Source organism: Salvelinus sp. IW2-2015, unplaced genomic scaffold (assembly GCF_002910315.2).
Source record: "Salvelinus sp. IW2-2015 unplaced genomic scaffold, ASM291031v2 Un_scaffold1150, whole genome shotgun sequence".
Classification (NCBI taxonomy): domain Eukaryota; kingdom Metazoa; phylum Chordata; class Actinopteri; order Salmoniformes; family Salmonidae; genus Salvelinus; species Salvelinus sp. IW2-2015.
The window spans coordinates 74,833-95,013 of NW_019942756.1; the positions used below are offsets into that span (position 1 = coordinate 74,833).

The 20,181-nt window shown below is 41.8% G+C and overlaps 2 protein-coding genes across 2 annotated transcripts; both read right to left on the reverse strand.

Annotated features, from left to right (window-relative positions):
- Nucleotides 1-2,903: 2,903 nt before the first annotated feature.
- On the reverse strand, nt 2,904-6,724 carry LOC112069920 (uncharacterized). The gene is made up of 8 exons (XM_070438768.1): nt 6,675-6,724; nt 6,352-6,387; nt 5,996-6,100; nt 5,495-5,674; nt 5,305-5,376; nt 4,974-5,048; nt 4,455-4,508; nt 2,904-3,388 (listed from the first exon to the last, which is right to left on the reverse strand). Exons 1-8 carry the CDS (start codon nt 6,717-6,719, stop codon nt 3,266-3,268), a joined length of 690 nt encoding a protein of 229 aa, XP_070294869.1. The 5' UTR covers nt 6,720-6,724; the 3' UTR covers nt 2,904-3,265.
- An 822-nt stretch (nt 6,725-7,546) lies between these two features.
- Nucleotides 7,547-20,181, reverse strand: LOC112069921 (SPARC-like protein 1). Its single transcript, XM_024137316.2, has 11 exons — nt 20,057-20,181; nt 15,644-15,687; nt 15,462-15,527; nt 13,953-15,260; nt 13,543-13,654; nt 12,976-13,097; nt 11,927-12,047; nt 11,553-11,689; nt 11,010-11,158; nt 9,398-9,546; nt 7,547-9,151 (listed from the first exon to the last, which is right to left on the reverse strand). The coding sequence occupies exons 2-11, from the start codon at nt 15,683-15,685 to the stop codon at nt 9,123-9,125; spliced, it is 2,235 nt and encodes a 744-aa protein (XP_023993084.1). The 5' UTR covers nt 15,686-15,687; nt 20,057-20,181; the 3' UTR covers nt 7,547-9,122.

Genomic DNA, 20,181 nt, shown 5'->3' on the forward strand with positions numbered 1-20,181 from the left:
GTCTTGAACATCTTACTGAAAATGTGAAACATTTTAGTGACATATTTGTGKGTTCATGAACGAATGGGCAGGGAAAGTTCATAATGCAGTATGTGAACTTCACTGTCGTACGAAAGCATGGGCAGCTTGTTCATTGCATAGGAGTAATATTCTATGGAATCAGTGATAATTTTTTAACATTTTGCACAAGGAGAGTTTTTAAAGATATACACTATTTAAGTGCCACAACACTGTTCGAAATAGAGCACTCAAAACCTAATGTGAGAAAATGCTTAGGAAGCAAGAGGGTAAAATTGACTGGTCACTTGTGCTGGATAGCATAAAGGGTAGACAGTGCCTGTGAAGCCTTTGAATTTAGATTCCTTGATGTGGTGAATGTGATGGCTCCCATTGGACAGGTCAGAGTAAAGCAGAGATCTAGCCCTTAGTTTAATCATGAGATTCTAGAATCTATTCAAGCAARGCCTTTAAGAAATGTAAAAACTCTCAAGAGCAGTCTGATTTTCTCCTATATAAACGTCACAGAAATGAGGCACAAGGCAGGATGAATGAAGCAAAAGAGTTACTTGGCTCATAAAATCATTGAGAACAAAAATTACCCTAAAAAGCTTTGGAAATCATTTAAGGAACTAGGCTGTAGTAGTACTACCADAAACAAACTAAACAGTATTGGACTGAACATCAGGGGGRAGATGATATATGAAAAGCAGAGGTTGCCAATTAATTCAACTCTTTTTTTACTTCTGTTGCCAGCAAGCTGGTTAGCAAGCTGCCAACCAGTTCTGGTTTGTATGGAAACGACCAAGTCAAGAAGTATTATGTCGAGTTAGGGGTTCAGCCAAACTCTTTTTCTTTTGCAAAGGTAGCAACAGCCAAAGTAATCAGTATGCTATGCAGTATGCAGTATGCAGAGCTTGAATGCTCCAAAGCCACAGGTCTGGATAATATTCCTGCAAGGTTTCTTAGAGATTCTGCTGAGCAAATTGCCCTTGTATTAGGCATATCACTAATCTCTCTCTTGAACAATACCTTTGTATAAGAAGGGGATAATGTCACGCCCTGACCATAGAGAGCYCYTGGTTCTCTATGGTGTTGTAGGTCAGGGCKTGACTAGGGGGTGTTCTAGTCTTTTCATTTCTATGTTGGTGCWCTTGGTATGGTTCCCAATTAGAGGCAGCTGATGTTCGTTGTCTCTAATTGGGGATCATACTTAAGTTCTCCATTGTTCCCACCTGGGTTGTGGGGTATTTTTTGTGTTAGTGTGTTTAGCACTACGGCTTTCACGTTCGTTTTATGTTTGTTTATGGTTTTGGTAGTTTCACTTTGAATAAAGATGTGGAACTCAAATCACGCTGCGCCTTGGTCCGTCCTTGTTAAYGACCGTGACAGATAAAGTCTGACCCTGRGAATTATAGGCCTGTATCTATCCTCAGTATAACATCAAMGATCCTGTAGAGAGTTGTACATGAGCAAATGCATGAATATGTCAACAAACAAAGTCTAACCTTTGATTTTCAGTCAGGGTTTAGAMAAACATACTCATGTCTACTTTACTTACTATCTCTGCACTTAGGTAAAACTGAGGCAATAATTTTTCTGTCCACACCTAAATTGTGTACGTCCTCTGGAGACAGAGTGGATATAGCGGRTGAGGTGCTGACTACCAGAAACTCTGTTAGCTATCTGAGATGCATCCTTGATGAAGGCTTTGGGGCATGGTCACTAAAGTGTTAGGGAAGGCCTCCCACTTATACACATCTAGATGTGTATAAGAGACAGGTTGTGAACCGGGGCCTCCCACTCTTTCTATTCTAGTTAGAGCCAGTTTGTGCTGTTCTGTGAAGGGAGTCTGTCTCTTATACACATCTAGATGTGTATAAGAGACAGCTTCCCTGAGTCGCCTCTTCACTGTTGACGTTGAGACTGGTGTTTTGCGGGTACTATTTAATGAAGTTGCCAGTTGAGGACTTGTGAGGTGTCTGTTAATCAAACTAGATACTCTAATGTACGTGTCCTCTTGCTCAGTTGTGAACCTGTCTCTTATACACATCTAGATGTGTATAAGAGACAGAGTCTAAAGAAGGCCAGTTTTATTGCTTTTTTAATCAGGACAACAGTTTTCAGCTGTGCTAACATAATTGCAAAAGGGTTTTCTAATGATCAATTAGCCTTTTAAAATGATAAACTTGGATTAGCTAACACAATGTGCCATTGGAACACAGGAGTGATGGTTGCTGATAATGGCCTCTGTACGCCTATATAGATATTCCATACAAAATGTGCCGTTTCCAGCTACAATGGTCATTTACAACATTAACAATGTCTACACTGTGTTTCTGATCATTTTGATGTTATTTTAATGGACAAAAACAAGGACATTTCTAAATGACCCCAAACTTTTGAACGGCAGTGTACATGTTCCAAAAAAGGAAGAAATATTTGTATCAGAGTCGACCTGACATTTTAATACTCTTCTCGATATAACTGAGTCATTCTGATCTATACAATATATTTCTACCTATAGAATATATTTCTATCTATCTGAAKGTTCTGTAAAGTTGTTACCCTCATCAACCAGGCATCTATGATGCCAGGCTTGTGTTGTATGGGCTGTTGTGTTGGCATTTAGTGAGAATGTGTAGGGCTTAAACAACAGTGGTGTTTCATTCAGCAATCAATGAGTCTTGGGGAATTTCCTCTCCAACACCAAATGAACAATACCTATCTAGTTCTCTCCCATATTCCCAAGAAAGCAGTTGCTTCTGGTCAATGGTCAATTATGTGTGTAATTATCACAATAGTTTAATAGGGAAWGAATGGCAATTAGATTGCAGGACGTGGAGAGATAGAACCTACAAAGATTGACAATCATTTTAATAGTTTATTCAAAGACATCAGCTGTGATAACATCATTTCCAGTACATTGGGAACGCCGTTACAAAACATGGATATGGACACACAGTCGAGATACAGTCAGACCTATGCCTGTTAATCTAGTTTTAGCTTTGGTCAAAGGAGACTGGAATAACACTTTTCTTTCAGAAAGTTTATTCAGAGATAGATGTTGAAGTAAGAGGGGGGACAAACAAGAAGGCAACACAGCAAGTTATAGTGGCGCACCCGGCAATTGAACCCATGCCTGTAGAGGTAATTTGTCATCTGGAATTGGCAGCTTGACGAGATTCTGGTACTTGATATTACAGGTTATACAGTTAATTTTGGAATGCAAAATTCTGCTAACTTTCCCACTTTCCACACATCCCAGTTACCAGAATTTTGCAACCCTAGTTAGAATGCTGTCCAGGTTTGAGATGCTCAGCCTCACTTCAGCATTCACTGGTGAGTCAGAGCCAGAGGATTCTTCCACCTCTCCAGCAGTCACCTTCGTCTGACGGGCAGAATGGAAACATKATAGAAGCATTATTAGCTACTTTGTACATGTGTTATTGTTACCTCAAGTGTTATATTAACAACAAATGTATTGCCACAACCTTAGTTTATTAGTGACGTATAGGATTTAAATGCATGTTTCGTGAAAATACATGTTTCTTGAAGTACACCTTGGACAAGTAAGCTTTGCCTGAGCCGTAACAGCCCATAGGGGCAGGAGACTACAGTATGTCTTGATTCTGTAGCATGAGGCAGCTTGATGTACAAGACACTAGTCTTTTGCATGTACAAGACACTAGTTGTCGCAAGGCCTTACCCCCAATACATCTCTTTAATGCTGAATGCCAAGAAGCGAGGCATCAGTTCCCATTTTTAGAGTCTTTGGTATGACTTGACTGTGGGTTTCAACCCCCACCCTTCCAATCTCAGAGTGRACACTCTAATCGAARACAGTACAGATTWAAGATAGGCAGATACTGTTTCTCCAATAGGCAATGTCATGGCRACTTTGGCTAGCTAAACTCATGTTCAGAAACAGGTAATCCGGGTCTAACAGCCTTCTGCGGTCGAACTGTGCATGTGCAGGCCATCAAATCAAAGGCCTCCTTCGATATAAAGTTATTTTTGATGAAAATGAAAAAGTGTCTCTTTGTCACTTCCACTAGGTTGGAGTAATAACATGTTCAACTACTTAAGAAATTGGCTCGAATCTAGGTTGTCCTTTACATTTGGAGAAAATTAGCAATTGAAAAGTTGACTTCTCAAACCCCGAACCCCGCCCTGGTCTGCTTGGTCTGTTTCGCAAGTGTTCCTGGATGTCTCGCGATGTTTGCGCCTCTGGATTTAGAAACTCTGTGCTCTAACCACAAGGCCACTGAGTTGCCTCATGTTTCATGAGAAAACGTCATTAAAACAATGGATAAATGTTAATTTGARAGCTGCCTTGGTAATTTGGAAATGAGTCATCTTTATGTGAGGGCAATTCATTCGAATACATGATGAGGGTTATAAGGGCAATCACACCGTCAGAAATGAAGTGAAGAGGAATAACTGTGAGAATATACCAGTGGAGCATCTGTTCTTGTTGATGTGGCCATTCCATGGAAAGGGACTGAATGCTGTGAAGGGGATTTAAAATGAGAGAGCAGGTGAAACACTTGCAAAGGTATATCAAGGTCCATAATACATTTCTTTGTGACTGCGATGTAGTCTGTGCAATCTACAGTTGCGAGCACTAAAACCTTWTTATAATCTGGTGCCACAGTACATGTTTTTGTGACAAACTGTTACTACACTTATGCCAAACTATATTATTGGATACTACAGTAGTTGTCCCTGCCAAAACCAGCACCTGGATCTAGGCGCGCTCCTGTGCACRGGGTTTTATATTTATGTATTGCTAGGATATGTTAGGGCCGTGTTGCACATGCTTGCATTGTGGCAATTGTTCTACTAATACCACAGAACAACCAAATCTCATTCACCGGATACTTCCGCCATCACCGCTTTGCACAGTCAACCTGGGGAACTTTTTAGTACCCTCAACTGTATGACTAACGAGTAGAGGTGGCCCGTCGTGTTACCTTGACTCTAGCTTTGCCTGCTTTCCCTCCAGCAGCTGGCTGCTGGATGTTGTTCCCTCCACCCACAGGAATAATCTGACAGGAGAGATTATGAGGAGAGGATAAGAGAGCCAGAATCACCATCATGGGTCATTGACATCAAGGTGTGAACACTGTTAAATGGGATGTATTTGGTGCATTGACATCAAGGTGTGAACACTGTTAAATGGGATGTATTTGGTGCATTGACATCAAGGTGTGAACACTGTTAAATGGGATGTATTTTGTGCATTGAGATATCTAGGGGTACGACACTACAAGACATACCACTGAGACAACAGTAATGATATACCTGCATCAACATTGGAGCCTGGGGGCCTCCGATGCCATTTGCCTGTGGCAGAACTGCAAATAATGGTACAACCTGTAAAGATATGTTTAAACAGTCACACTCTAACACTGATTACTTTCAATAGATACTTGTGATATCTCTAGGCTTCWGGTAAATGTTAGAGAAGCGAAGTTGGACAAAGGAGACAAACCCCATTGGCTAGTTGAGSAAGCTGTCCCTGTTGTAGTGGCATGCCATTGGCTGCGCCCACCTGTCCTACAGGAAGTGCCCCCCCCTGCTGAAGAGCACCAATGGGGACCAGCTGGGGCATGGCAGCCTGACCAAGTGCACCCGATTGTTGAATAAGTAATGATCCACCAACTGGTACTACCTGTTTTGCCAATAAGAATAGTTTAGACCAGGAGAAACAGTTTAAATTAGAAATATGAAATGTTAGAGAGGTAGCCCATAGTACAGATGCGCTGGTTCAAAAGTTACTTTTTAAAATGCCTGTACTGCTGCACCGGTGCATGGTCTACATGGCCCTCTAGTAAGTTTGCTTGCAATCCTCTAACAAAAACCTACGTAATTAAATATATAGGTTATATTTCTGAAATATGCCACTGATGGTGTAGTTATATTCACTTTGCAGTTTTTTTAAGCTGTGCTGCAGCGCAGGGACACTTTTTAACCACCCACACTGTACACGTACCTGTACCAGAMAGGGTTGCCCATTTAAGGCAAGCCCATTCATAACCCCTGGKTTAACAGCGTTACCGACCATGCCTCCATTCACAACTCCATTGCCACCACCACCCTGGGGAGTAATGCACATTATCCTATTACYTAGCTCATAACGCCTTAACTTCTCTCACTGAGTCATACTGTCCACACTATTTCTTTATACTGTGTATGTATTGATACACTATGTATTATATTGTATTTATGTGTAACATTATTGTAAAMGTTACTCTCAGTGATTGTAAAGAAGCTCAGAAARTAAATGTATATTAAGACAATGTTATCAACAATGTCTTATTGTTAAGATGTTTAAGAAACACACAATACCTCGCCACTACCTGAAGACTGTCCTCCAGCCGCCACCTACAAATGAAACCAGGAAAGCACAGTGGACGCTATCAGACCTGGGTCTCAAATTCTTGAAAAATAATTTCAAATACTTTGTGCCTGTTTGAGCTTGCCTACATGTAGTTAAATTAACTTTAAAAAGTCCCAAAASTGGAAACCCTGAATCTGAATSTGCCAAATCTGGCACTACTAGCAAACTCAAGCAAAYGCTCAATGTATTCGAAAGGATTTMCAAGTATTTGAACCCAGGTCTGGACGCTATGGTAGCTACAGTATTGAATAAATATTTAAATGTGTCTTACCAGGAGAGCCAGTGTCTGAAAGATGATCCACAGCATACAAAACATGTTGCTCTGCTTTACCATACAAAAAAGAAAGTCAGAAAAGCATCTCATTGTTGGAAACATATAACYGATAGGAGCAATAACCCTGTGTCATGAATTTTCAATCAATACAAAATCAATACTTGAAATGTGATTAAATTGCATGAAGGCTGTTCCATSAAAATGGTTAAGTTGTCATCTGTCATACCTCTGTGAATGAYGGCAGTTTTTCARCTCACAAAGACACTTCTGAAGATRACATGTTGTTTCTAGCTTCGCYCTTATAAAGAGCCACTTCCTCCATGTCCACTGGTAACAGTCCAATCAGAACACAGCTCTAAATGTTGATCTCACAATTGTGGCTTGCGGACCCAAAGAGGGCCTTATTCAAAATCACATGGATTGCAAACCCAGACCAGGAATCTGAACCATATTATCATATTACGATTATGTCCTTATTATAAGCCTTTGWTGGATGAGTCAACTGTTCACCTGTGGTGGCTGTGTAAAATAGATGCCTGTTATTATTTTCATCCAAACTAAAAGAGACAACGCATCACCACTGGCTTAAAAGTGACATCACCAACCACAACTTATTACAGTTACTTCCCTATTATGTCATTGTACAGTACAAATGATCAAATAAGAACATAAAGAAGGCTTGAGTGTAATTCAGTGTGACCTAAAAACTAAATACTGGAGTAGTTTCTCTTCATTGTATCAATTTATCATAGTGTATGAAATAACTTTATCGATGAAAATGTCCTTGTGGGGGGATCAATAAAGTTACATTCAATTCAATAATGCATAAAGTAAAACAATCAAACATGGATTTTGAATGAGATCCGATGAGGTCAACATTACTTTATTAGAATGGTTAGTGAAGTAGCTATATCAGGCAAGACATAAAAAACAGTTACAGCATTCAACTCTTAGTAATTCGGTCAACAGCACATGTTCTACTACATTTACTGCCATTCAAATTTCTCCTTTTGACATAATAGAAATAAATACTCTATTCAAGCTAAATTTATTTCAAGAGTCAATGATACATGGTTTCAATACAAAAAAATGCTCCCACATACAACTATAGCTTTTATATGTTTAAAATAAATACTGTAATATTTTGGCCAAAAAGCAAAGTGATCGGTTTCACCTGCATAGAAGTCCATTTTTGTTTTGTTTTCTGTCATCTACAAAAAGCACTCGTAAACTTTCCCCCTCTTGGAATGTGTTCATAACACTGATATCATTGTTAATTGTTTAAAAAATACAATCTCATCACCTACTCTACTAATACCACTATCAGCTATACAGTATCTACATACAGTATCACAGAACATCCACATATATATAGAACCAAATTTGCTCTACCTTGGTCTGATTAAATTTTTTTTCACCTAAAATTACATACCCAAATCTAACTGCCTGTAGCTCAGGACCTGAAGCAAGGATATGCATATTCTTGATTCCATTTGAAAGGAAACACTTTGAAGTTTGTGGAAATGTGAAATTAATGTAGGAGAATGTAACACATGAGATCTGGTAAATAATACAAAGAAAAAGGCWATATTTTTTTTCATCATCTTTGAAATGCAAGAGAAAGGCCACAATGTATTATTCCAGTTTAGGCGCAATTTAGATGTTGGCCACTAGATGGCAGCAGTGTATGTGCAACGTTTTAGACTGATCCAATGAACCGTTTCATTTCAATTCAAAATGTTGTATCAAGTCTGCCCAAATGTGCCTAATTGGTTTATTGATACATTTTCAAGTTCATAACTCTGCACTCTCCTCAAACAATAGCATGGCATTATTTCACTGTAATAGCTACACTGTAATAAGACAACATGAACTATCCTCCTCTTCCGTCTATGACATAAGACATGGAAGGACAGTGGTCCATCCTCACKTTTACTTTTTAGTCAATCGTACTTTGCAGTAGCATGGTGGAACCGGCCTGATTACTGTGTTCGCCATTTTGTTTTACTGCACATATAAATCTGGGCTTTCTCCAATAGATGGGAGTTTTGGACAAACCAAGAAATGACTGGTCAAATCAGCGTCCTCTCAGAAAACCCAACCCCAAAATCCTGTGCTTTGAATTAGGTCGTCCTCTGATTGGTTAAAGGTGATCTCATCACTGACAAGTTAATTTTGAATAATGTCTCTCATTACAGACGTAGACTCAAACAGTTTCAAACAGTTTCAATAAGTTTCAGACTGATACGTGACGTTAAATATAATGGTGAACACAGCGATCAGGCTGGTTCCACCAGGCTAACTTTACAGAACATCCTAAAAACATACAGTTGAAATCAACACAACAAGTGACTCTCCAATTAAGGTATGTGGTTCTGCCATGATTGAAGGTTATCTTGCTCAATGCTTATTTAAGCTGGTTGCTTGATGAGGTACTGAGTGGACTCAGAAGAGCAGGTTGACATCCATGTCCTCTGCAGAGGGGGAAAATGGAAAAYCACAAAAGATGACATCTTTACAAGAGTTTACAATGCAGGGTCATACTGTCAAACATGTGTGGAAGCACATGACCATGGTCCTTCTGTAAGCTACAGTAATGCAGCATTCATTCATTCACTCACATCTAACTACTACAACTATCTCAACATTGCCAATGTCACACAAGCCTCATTCTTTGGTCATTGAATTGCTTTCACTTTGTATAAGACTGCCACTCTTACCATCCTTGATGCCGAAGCAATGGGTCCACTCCCTGAAGGACACCTGTTTGTCTTTGTCTGCGTCACACTCCTGGAAGAAGCGGGAGGTACAATGCTCCATGGGGACTAACGGGACCCTCAGGGGGGCCAGCTCAGAGTGGGACAGGAACCTGGATAGGAACACCAGTGTCATGTTCATAAGCCTATGCAATGGAGAACGTTTTGAAACATTTTGCAACAGAAAACAAAAATGAGTGTCTCTAATTGTGCATCACTGGCATCTAGATCACCAACAAACTAACATGGTCCAAGCACACCAAGACAGTCGCAAAGAGGGCACGACAACACCTATTCTCCCTAAGGAGACTGAAAAGGTTTGGCATGGGTCCTCAGATCCTCAAAAGGTTTTACAGCTGCACCMTTGAGAGCATCCTGACGAGTTGCATCACTGCCTGGTATGGCAACTGCTAGGCCTCCGACCGCARGACACTACAGAGTGTAATGCGTATGGCCCAGTACATCACCGGGGCCAAGCTTCCTCCATCCAGCACCTCTATACCAGGCGGTGTCAGAGGAAGGCCCTAAAAATTGTCAAAAACTCCAGCCACCCTAGTCATAGACTGTTCTCTCTGCTACCACACGGCAAGCGGTACCGGAGCGCCAAGTCTAGGTACAAGAGGCTTCTTAACAGCTTCTACCCCCAAGCCATAAGACTCCTGAACAGCTAATCAAATGGCTACCCAGACTATTTGCATTGTCCCCCCCTCCTTCTACGCTGCTGCTACTCTCTGTTATTATCTATGCATAGTCACTTTAATAACTCTACCTACATGTACATATTACCTCAATTACCTCAACACCAGTGCCCCTGCACATTGACTCTGTACCGGTACCCCCTGTATATGTCCCCRCTATTGTTATGTACTGCTGCTCTTTAATTATTTGTTATTCTTATCTCTTACTTTTTTTCTTATAACTGCATTGTTGGTTAAGGGCTTGTAGGTAAGCATTTCACTGCAAGGCACTGAAAGCATTTCACTGTACTTGTTGTATTAGTCGCATGTGACAAATACGATTTGATTTGATTTGATTTTTGAAATAGTGCTTCCCTGTTTCACTCCGTTTTATTCCATTGGAGGTTGAGTATGGGGGAGTCTGACCCCAAAACTGGAACCGATTCACACACAGTCTGAACTGGATTTACCCAAAGGGACTAATTCCAGTAATATCCCAGCTGTGCTTCCACTTGTGTTACCCACTCTATGGGCCTTTAAAGTATACTYAAATGTGAAAAGTTCAGTTAAACTGATTCTTAATCTCATATTAGATTCAGACCCACCATGTATCTGATTCACAATGAGAACCGTAATCAGAGAACCGAACCGTAATGTCTTGTGTAGATGAACAGCTACAAGTGAAGCTAGTCACTCTTGAATCATATCMAAGACATATAGCTACACTTCTTTAATATTGGCCCGCTGCACTAGGCGTGTAACTTTTTACAGACGCTCATATTCATTTCAATGAAAGCTCCGCAAGAGGCTCTTGCTTCTCAGTGTAAAATTACGTTCTGGTTCTTTTTCATGATTATGACATCAACAAACAAATGCATCTTTCTCCTGAAGTACTGTACCTGTCAGAAGGGTGCTGGTCCATCTGAGCAAACTGCCAGTGCACGGGATAGATGTACATGTTGTAGTTCTTCTCAAAGTCCTGGGCCAGCAACTCAATGGGGTGGTCGCCGGCATGGAGGCGCCTCTCACTCTCGTGGATCTTTCTCACCTGGGAGATTGACATCATCATCATTTATGGTCACACATGAACAATAAAGTTGTATTGAATTGAATATGAATATGTGCTCACAAGAAAATCAGTTGTGAGGCGCTGGTGTTTKTATGTGTTTGAGATGTATACTATCAATCACTAAGAATGCAGTAGGTTAAACTTCATAAAGCCCCTTTATATGAATATTAATTATTTAGAMAATATAAATTATGGAACTACTATAACCCCTTTATAGATGGTATGTCYAATGTAAAGTKTTACCCTCATATTTTAAGCTTATAGTTAAGGGTGTCCGTACGAGGTTTGTTTTTAAAATCTATGGATCCAATGATATTCAATTAAATAAAAATGTCTAAAAATGAAATCCAAATCAAAAAATAGATTTACTCACTCTGATGCGTTGCTTGGGGATGAGSAAGCCAGGGGACATGGAGTCGTGYTCRTAGAGATGCAGCAAGACGTTCTTCAACCAGTCGCGCATACGCAGAGGAAACTGGACCAGTTCGGCATCCATACACGGCGCTATGACTAACAGAGAGAGCAAGGTAGGGGAAGAAAGAGAGAGAGTGAGAAAGGGAGCAGAGGGAGAGACAAGGTAAGACGAGAGGATTAAATAGAGAGTGAGAAACAGACGGGAGAGAGAGAAATAAAAAGATAGAGAGTAGAAGAAATTGACAAAAATGTGTTCTACTTTATGTACTTATTTCATGTTAGTTACTGTATTGGTCAGAAACTGTAGAGGTGGTCTGTCTATAGCTGTCTTACATTTGCAGGGTCCAGTGTAGTCCAGGTGAAGTCTATGGCCTCTCTTGGTGCCTTCCAGGTTGCACTTAGTGGCAAAGAGCTCACAGGATGTGTCGTAGGTGACATTGTCAGTTCCACATACCTGCATGAAAGATAAATGACTTCATGAGTTATGGATTTAACAAAGAAAATGCTTCAGATACATATAKTGTAGTGATCCTGCTCTTGGTAAGCAACTAAGCATCACAGAGTTCCAATAGAGTCAACTCTATTGGGACTAAGGCTAGTGCACCTGTCTTAGGAACAGAGGTCTGCAGATACAATTCTAGCCAGAACCAACAGCTCCCCAATGTTGCGAGAATATCATGTCAGGGTTGTACCTACCATTGCCAGATTCGTGGCATGTTTCCTTCAAGTTTCCTCGAAATACAGATGTAGGATCAGAATACCTATCCAAATCTGAACTTTTATAGAGGCATAGTTCTTTGGTACCGATCGTATCAATTGTTACGTGTTTGTTTAGTCTTCGTCACGACACGCCGTAATTTGCATTCCTGAGCCTGTCTCCGGAATCTCTTCATACCAACGTGGCATCAATTTCCATGGCCTACAGTTCCTGACCCTAATAGCAACTTTTTAATAGCAACTTTTCGTATTGTTTGTGTTTATTCGACAGGATAGAGAGAAAGTGCAGTGGGTCCGGTTCAACCCATGCTCGTGTAACGGATGTGAAATGGCTAGCTAGTTAGCGGGTACGCGCTAATAGCGTTTCAATCGGTTACGTCACTTGCTCTGAAACCTAGAAGTAGGGTTTCCCCTTGCTCTGCAAGAGCCGCGGCTTTTGTGGAGCGATGGGTAACGATGCTTCGTGGGCGACCGTTGTTGATGTGTGCAGAAGGTCCCTGGTTCGCGCCCGTGTCGGGGCGAGGGGACGGTTTAAAGTTATACTGTTACATTGATGCTGTTGACCTGCTCCCTGCCTGTTTCATTACAGCATATAAGATTCAGAGGCAACGATTTAAAACTGTGAAACCCACCAGGCCACCCCAATGACCACTGTTCATACTCACATGATCATAGTCAGTGACACTCTGTGGGCAGGCAGAAGGCTCCTGACACACACACATAGGGTTCTTCTCCTTGTTGAGTTTACAGGTCTTTCCACGTTTACAACGGAAGTTCTCACAAGGGTCTAAAAGAGAAAAAATAATACCTAAACACACTCATGCCCTATAATTTTATATCAGTGGAACATTGATGTGAACATTGATGTTTATTTTCTGCTAGATTCACTAAGTCATTGTATTTATACTTTGTTCATGTGTTATTAATGTTTAAATCATGTCTTAATTATGATTTACAAGTATGTACTTTCCAGTGGTTATAGATGTCAATGGAAACCCCAGCACTACCACCACAGCCATTACCCCCTGCATTCCATTGCCATTTGAGTTTGTACAGTGCTCGAATTCAACATGAGCTCGCTCATTGACCCCTTAATCCAGCGGAGGTCGAGAGGGGGTTTGTTTTGGTAGCGTGGCACTATTCTTATGGGGGTGTTAGTGAAAGGGCCCAGTCAGCAGATTCCTAGTGTGTATGTGTGTGTGTGTGCGTGCCTTGCTGAGATTGACACTTACCGGCAGCGGAGGCTTGGGGTCTGTATAGGCTGGCCGCCAAAGAGGGCCTGGCGCTGGGGTAGAGGTCCACTGTCGCCCTGATCTGGACCGGGTTCATTCCCACCAGAGGAGCCTGGGTAGGAAACAGAAGGTGAAATCACAATAGAGGTCAACAAACCACCCACAGATGTTAATAGATAAGATGTGGGCTGCATTTTAAATGACACCCTATTTCCTATATTTTATAGTACACACATTTTGGGAAGCTCTGGGAATAGAGTAGATCCATCCATGGACCATCGGTTTAATTTCAAATAGGTCACCCGCAGAAAAGGGCCTAGCTTTATATAGGGGTTACATGGTTCAATGTAGGTTGAAGTTTTAGGATGACATTGCATTATAGCTAATGGGCGATATGTGATGAGTGTTACCCATTTCCCTGCTCTTCTCCTCTTGGGTTTGTAGACAGCACTGTCGGTGGTGCGGTGGTGCTCCTTCACGCCCTCATCCCCCTGGTGGTCTGGGACTCCCTCTCCTGGTGGGGCCTCATCCCCCTGGTGGTCTGGGACTCCCTCTCCTGGCGGGGCCTCATCCCCCTGGGGGTCTGGGACTCCCTCTCCTGGCGGGGCCTCATCCCCCTGGTGGTCTGGGACTTCCTCTCCTGGCGGGGCCTCATCCCTCTGTGGGGGGTGCTTCCTCACACTCTGGTTCTTCCTCTGCTTCCTGGCTTTGCCTCTAGTGTGACTGGCACTCTTGTCGATGTTCTTCTCCTCCTTCTCTTCTCCCCCTTCTACAGAAAGATGTGTCCCATCAAGATCCACACTGTTCTTTGTCTCTTGGAGTTCAGTGTCTGTGTCTGCGTCTTTTTTATTGGTCCCCTTTTCTTGGGAATCGTCCTTGTACTGGCCGAGCACTTCCTGGCTCTCAGAGGCCTCGGCGTCTTGTATGTCGTGCTGGGACTCATAGTCATCAGTGGCAGTGGGGATTTCGTCTTCCTTGCTAGCTTGTTCTTCTTTCTCCTCCACCTTGGCCTCCTCTTTCGTATTTGAAAGGAGCTGGGCGTCTTCGGCGAGGGGTTTCCCTTCCTCAAGCTCGGTTTCAAGAGGCTCTGTGTTGTCGCTGTCGCTGTCGCTGGCATAGTCCAGATCCTCTGGAATCTCAGGCTCGGTGTTGCTGTCCGTCTCTTCGACTTGAGCCTCTTCTTCTACTCCTCTGTCCCTGACCACATGTTCCTCCTCGTCCTCTTTCTCTCTCTTCTCCTCATCCTCAACTGACTCCTCCTCATCCGCCATCGCCTTCACCATTTCCGCCTCTTTCTCTGCCTCCACATCCACCTCCTTCTCCACCTTTACCACCTCCTCATATTCCTCCTCCTTTTCCAAGTCTCCCACCTCTTCTTCTCCCTCCTCCTCCTCCTCCTCCTCCTCTTCAGACTGTGTCTCCTCAGACTCGAATTTTCCCTCCTCCTCTTCTTCCTCCTCCTCCTCCTCTTCCACCTCTTCTTCCTCTGACTCCCCCTGGAGGAGGTCCACCAGTGCCTTATCGCTCAGCAGGACGGGGGTGCTCCTCTCACCACTGTCGGACACCTCAAACCCCCCTCCCTCATTGGAGGGACCCACATTAGCATTAGCATTGTCCTCGTAGCTCATGTCCTCGTCCTCCTGCTCCTGACTGCTAGACTCAAAGGTCATGAAGGTCGGCAGGACCTCCCCCTCATTGACCTCATCTGGAACTATGTCCTTGGAAAACGAAATGAAAAGTTTCTGGAAAAACATTTTGTAAATATAACAAAAGATATAGCTTCTGGACAAACTTTTGCCAATCATATAATGAAGGTAAAGTTTCTGGAGAATCCTTGTCAATGTGTTCTGCTTTTATAGAGATGGGGTTTATTTACAGTATGGAACCTATTTAAAATACAGGAGTTGGATGCACTTTACCTTCTCTTTAGCCATGTGTGAGGACTTGGATAAAGCTTGATGTTTGTCGTGAGGTTTGCCTTTGACCTTGGGAATAGCAAATAATTAGACTTGTGGTTATTCAACAGGGCTACAATGATTGGCATCATACATTTTTATTAAAAAGCTGTTCATAAAGTAAGAGTGGATTTATCAATACTTACAGACACAGCCAATAGCCAAAGGAATATTAAAAGGGTCTTCATACCTATAACGACATCAAATTAAATGGAAAATATTATTTATTAATATTTATAATTGAGTATAAAGTTTAAAGGACCAGTCCAGTCAACAAAAAAAATAAAGTCCCACGAGTTTGAGCTGATTTCTAATTTGAGCTGATTTAATATGTTCAATAGGCCTAACGGACACATGCTCAAACTTGTGCACTTTTAATTGACTGAAATTATCGAGATATCAAAGTGTCACCAACAAAAATGTGCCATTCCATTCCATGACAGCAGCATTTATTTTTCAACAATGTTTTGAAGCAATGGGCTTTATCAGTCCTCCTTGACAACAAAAATATAAACAGAGTAGGCTAATAAGTCCTTCGTTTTGGGGTTATGTTCAGATAAAACTATTTTTCTAATCAATATTTCCAAGTCATATTCTTGAAGATCAAGGGGTATGTATTTAATCAACTGAAATGACTAGAAATCTGACAGATGTCGTTTTTTAACATAAAGATATAGCCTAATCGTATTATTATCTGTATTGAAGTAGAAAGCAATGGGTTAGAAATATGCCTAACCCATAAGTCAAATGCAACATCCATTTATGGCCAGCTAAACTCTAACATTGATTGATCCTGCAATATATGTTGTTCAATTGGTAATATTCCTTTGTGTCTTCTACTAATGCCTCTTAATAGGAAAGTGATCAGCTTATGTTACTGAGTTTGGGTAATCCAAAAATGACGTTACTGATACACGTTTGGACAGGTAACTAGTAACTTTAATGATTTCCATTTGGAAAGTAACCTACCAAACCCTGTCGGTTCAACACAACTATGGAGAATTCAAAACCCGCCCCAAGCCGGCCCCAATGGATACCAACTGAAATGGCCCATGGCAGACCACCCAGACCTCCACCCGCAAGGTAGTCTGGGTATTATGCACACTGTGCGCTGCCTAATGACCCTCCCTTGTCCCAGCTGTAAGCACACTGTGGGCTACACTGGGAGAAGTGACATCCAAGCTATAAAACCTCACAAATGTGTGTGGTGATACCCCAACTTGCTGCAGCGCAAATATCTCCTACAGTCAATCCTTTAAATAATGCCCAAGACGCTGCCAAACCCATGGTCGAGTGGGCAGGTACACCGCTAAATAACCCTTACCACTTGCTGCTGTATGCCAGGGAGATAGCCTTCACAAGCCAGTAGGAGAGACGTTGCTTAAAGAGCGCCCTGCTACGAGCTGGATTAGCTAAACAGAAAAAAAGCTGGTCACATAACCGGTTATCTCGGGTCCACTCAAAGTGTGTGCATGAAGCTAGTACTGGACAGAGCATGAAACCTTTGTTGCTCTTCAGAGGCAAAAGGAGGAGGTGAAAAGGGAAATAAGCTCAAATGCTAAAGACATGTAAGTCATAACCATGAAGGCCACATCAGGACACAACGTCACCTTAGAGTCGCCAGGGGTGAACTGAGTACAGGAACGCTGTACGGATAAGGCGTGGAGGCCCCCAACACATTTAGCCGAGGCCAAAGCCATGAGCAGAGAGCTCTTGTAGGAGAGGATCTTCAGATCCACCAACTCCAGAGGCTCAAAGGGGGCAGCACACAATGCCTCCAAAACGAGAGCTAAATCCCATGTGGGCGCAATAGGTACAGCAGGGTCCAAGACCACTGGTGCGCAAGAACTTTCGTTTTCTTGCCTTGCGTAAAGATCTACGTCGGCCCTGCCTAACCTCTCCAATATCTGGGCAACCACCCAGGGGTGTAGCCTCCACTGACCAGCACATACCAGCCCATCAAACGTGGGAGGAGGTGCCTGAACGCCAAATACATCCTCGGAAGCTCCAGGTAATTGAAATGTCGGGCACTCTGTCCACCGTCCACACCCCCAATTTGAGTAGCCATCGCACAGTGTGCCCCACACTTAGGCGAACACGTCTATTATGACCACCTTGCGGAATAACACCTGTCCCATGAGCACCCCTTGCGACAGTACCCCACTTGGCCAGTGCCTGCAGGCATGCCGGGGACAACCGAAGCATCAGATGACCTGGCCTCCACAATCCCYMGACCTCAACCAAATTGAGATGGTTGGGATGAGTCGGACCGCAAAGTGAAGGAAAAGCAGCCAACAAGTGCTCAGCATATGTGGGAACTCCTTCAAGACTGTTGTAAAAGYGTGTGCAAAGAGTGTGCAAAGCTGTCATCAAGGCAAAGGTTGGCTATTTGAAGAATCTCAAATATAAAATATATGTTTTTTGATTAACATTTTTTTGGTTACGACATGATTCCATATGTGTTATTTCATAGTTTTGATGTTTTCACTATTATTCTACAATGTAGAAAATAGTAAAAATAAAGAMACCCCCTTGAATGAGTAGGTGTTCTAAAACTTTTGACCAGTAGTGTATATTTCAAAATAGTTGGGAAGAGATTTTTTGATGTATCGATTCCATGGTACATGGTTCATGAACTGAAAGGCAAAACGACGCCGGATTCAAAACTTAGAATTTTTAAATTAAAATTATTATACAATATTCCCAGCTCTGGAGATTTTACTGCGAAGAAACAGAGCCATTAGCTCATTCATTTTGGTACAGTCCATATGTAGCTTATTTTTGGTCACAGGTCCAGGAATGGCTGAAGAATTGCAACATTTACCTGGAGCTAACGCTGCAGATAGCAATGCTGGGTGATTTGAAAAGTAATTGCAAATCGATCAATAATATGATAATACTTTTTGAAAAATGTTTTATCTTTAATTTACAATCTGTAGAAACTATGAGAATAGAAAGGTTCAGAACTTTTCTAAAGCATCACAGCACAGTTGAAAAATATAATGCAAAAAGAAATCCAATATGGATGGGTTTAAGAGATAGATGGGAGGAGTTGAATGGAGCTGAAGGGTGGGACTAATAACAACAAGATAACAAATGTAAAATATACTGTGTCTGTAAAATGTACACTACCGTTCAAACGTTTGGGGTCACTTAGAAATGTCCTTGTTTTTGAAAGAAAAGCATTTTTTTTGTCCATTAAAATGATATCAAATTGATCAGAAATACAGTATAGACATAGTTAATGTTGTAAATGACTATTGTAGCTGGAAACGGCAGATATTTTTATAGAATATCTGTCACACCCTGATCTGTTTCACCTGTCCTTGTGATTGTCTCCACCCCCCTCCAGGTGTCGCCCATCTTCTCCATTATCCCCTGTGTATTTCAAAGACAGACATGAGGGCTGTCCACCTTGGTATCTGATAATGGCAATGACAGTCCCTTATTATGCAATCATTYAAAACCAATGGACAAACCATTTTCCCCACCTCTAGAACATTTAAATCTTGACCCCCCCTCCCACGCCCCCTCTCGGTTACCATAGTGTGATGCTCTCCCTTCAGAGATGCGCCAGTCTCTCAAAAGTCACATTGAGAGTTCAGCGGACGCTAAAGCAAACACCAGAAGCTACTAGATAGGAAATAGAGTCGACTAAGTCCACAAACTTTTTTGTTTCTGGGTTTGGAGACTTTGGTGGGGGGGGGAATGCCAAAAATGATAAATCACTTGAAACGGGATGATTCTGTTTTAGCCATTAAATATTAAATATCACGTGTAATATAAATATCACGTGAATGTTGTCTTTGTTGGTTTTACTAGCTACATAAGGTCATGGGATTACTCTTTGGTCAAACTTTGTGGAGATTTTAAAGTTTTTTTTTACCCAGTAATTTCTTGAAATTCTCTCTAAAGCATGGGGGGGATATTCCATGCTAAAAATGATAAATCACTTGGAAAAGATTGAAACGGGATGATTCTGTTTTAGCCAATTGGTATAAATATCACGTGAATGTTGTCTTTGTCGGTTTTACTAGCTACATAAAGTAATGAGATTACTCTTTGGTCAAACTTTGTAGCGTTTTTCAAGTTTTTTTTTTTTACCCAGTAATTTAATGAAATGCTCTCGAAAGCATGCATGCTAATGTAAAATCATAAAGGAAAARTCTGAGTTATAGACGTCTGAAACATCCATAACATCTAATACAATCCTGCAGAAGCACCCTATGCAACACAATGGTGCCAAAAAATACGCATCTGCGCAGATTGATTTAGCAGTGAACATAACACAAAATCACTCTTCTCATTGCAATACATAACCACCACATCCCCAGTATCAATTTCCTCAGTAGGACAATAAATACATTTCGAGGGTTTAGTTTTTGCGACAACAAAATGTGTCTTCAAGGAATTTAAAATGATCTMATTTCAAGTGGATGTAGCCAAGAGAGAAGAAGATAAAGGTGTTACCTGATGTTGGCAGCTGCAAGGAGAGGTCTGAGACTGGGTCACACGGACGGACGCAAACACACATACACACACACAATGTACTATCTCACCCAAGACAGTGCACACAGTGCACACTGACGCGTCGTCCAGCAACACACACCACACCTTGTCTTTTGTGCCTTCTGTGTCAAGGGAAACAGTGGACAGTGGACAGTGGACAGTGGACCACAGCAAA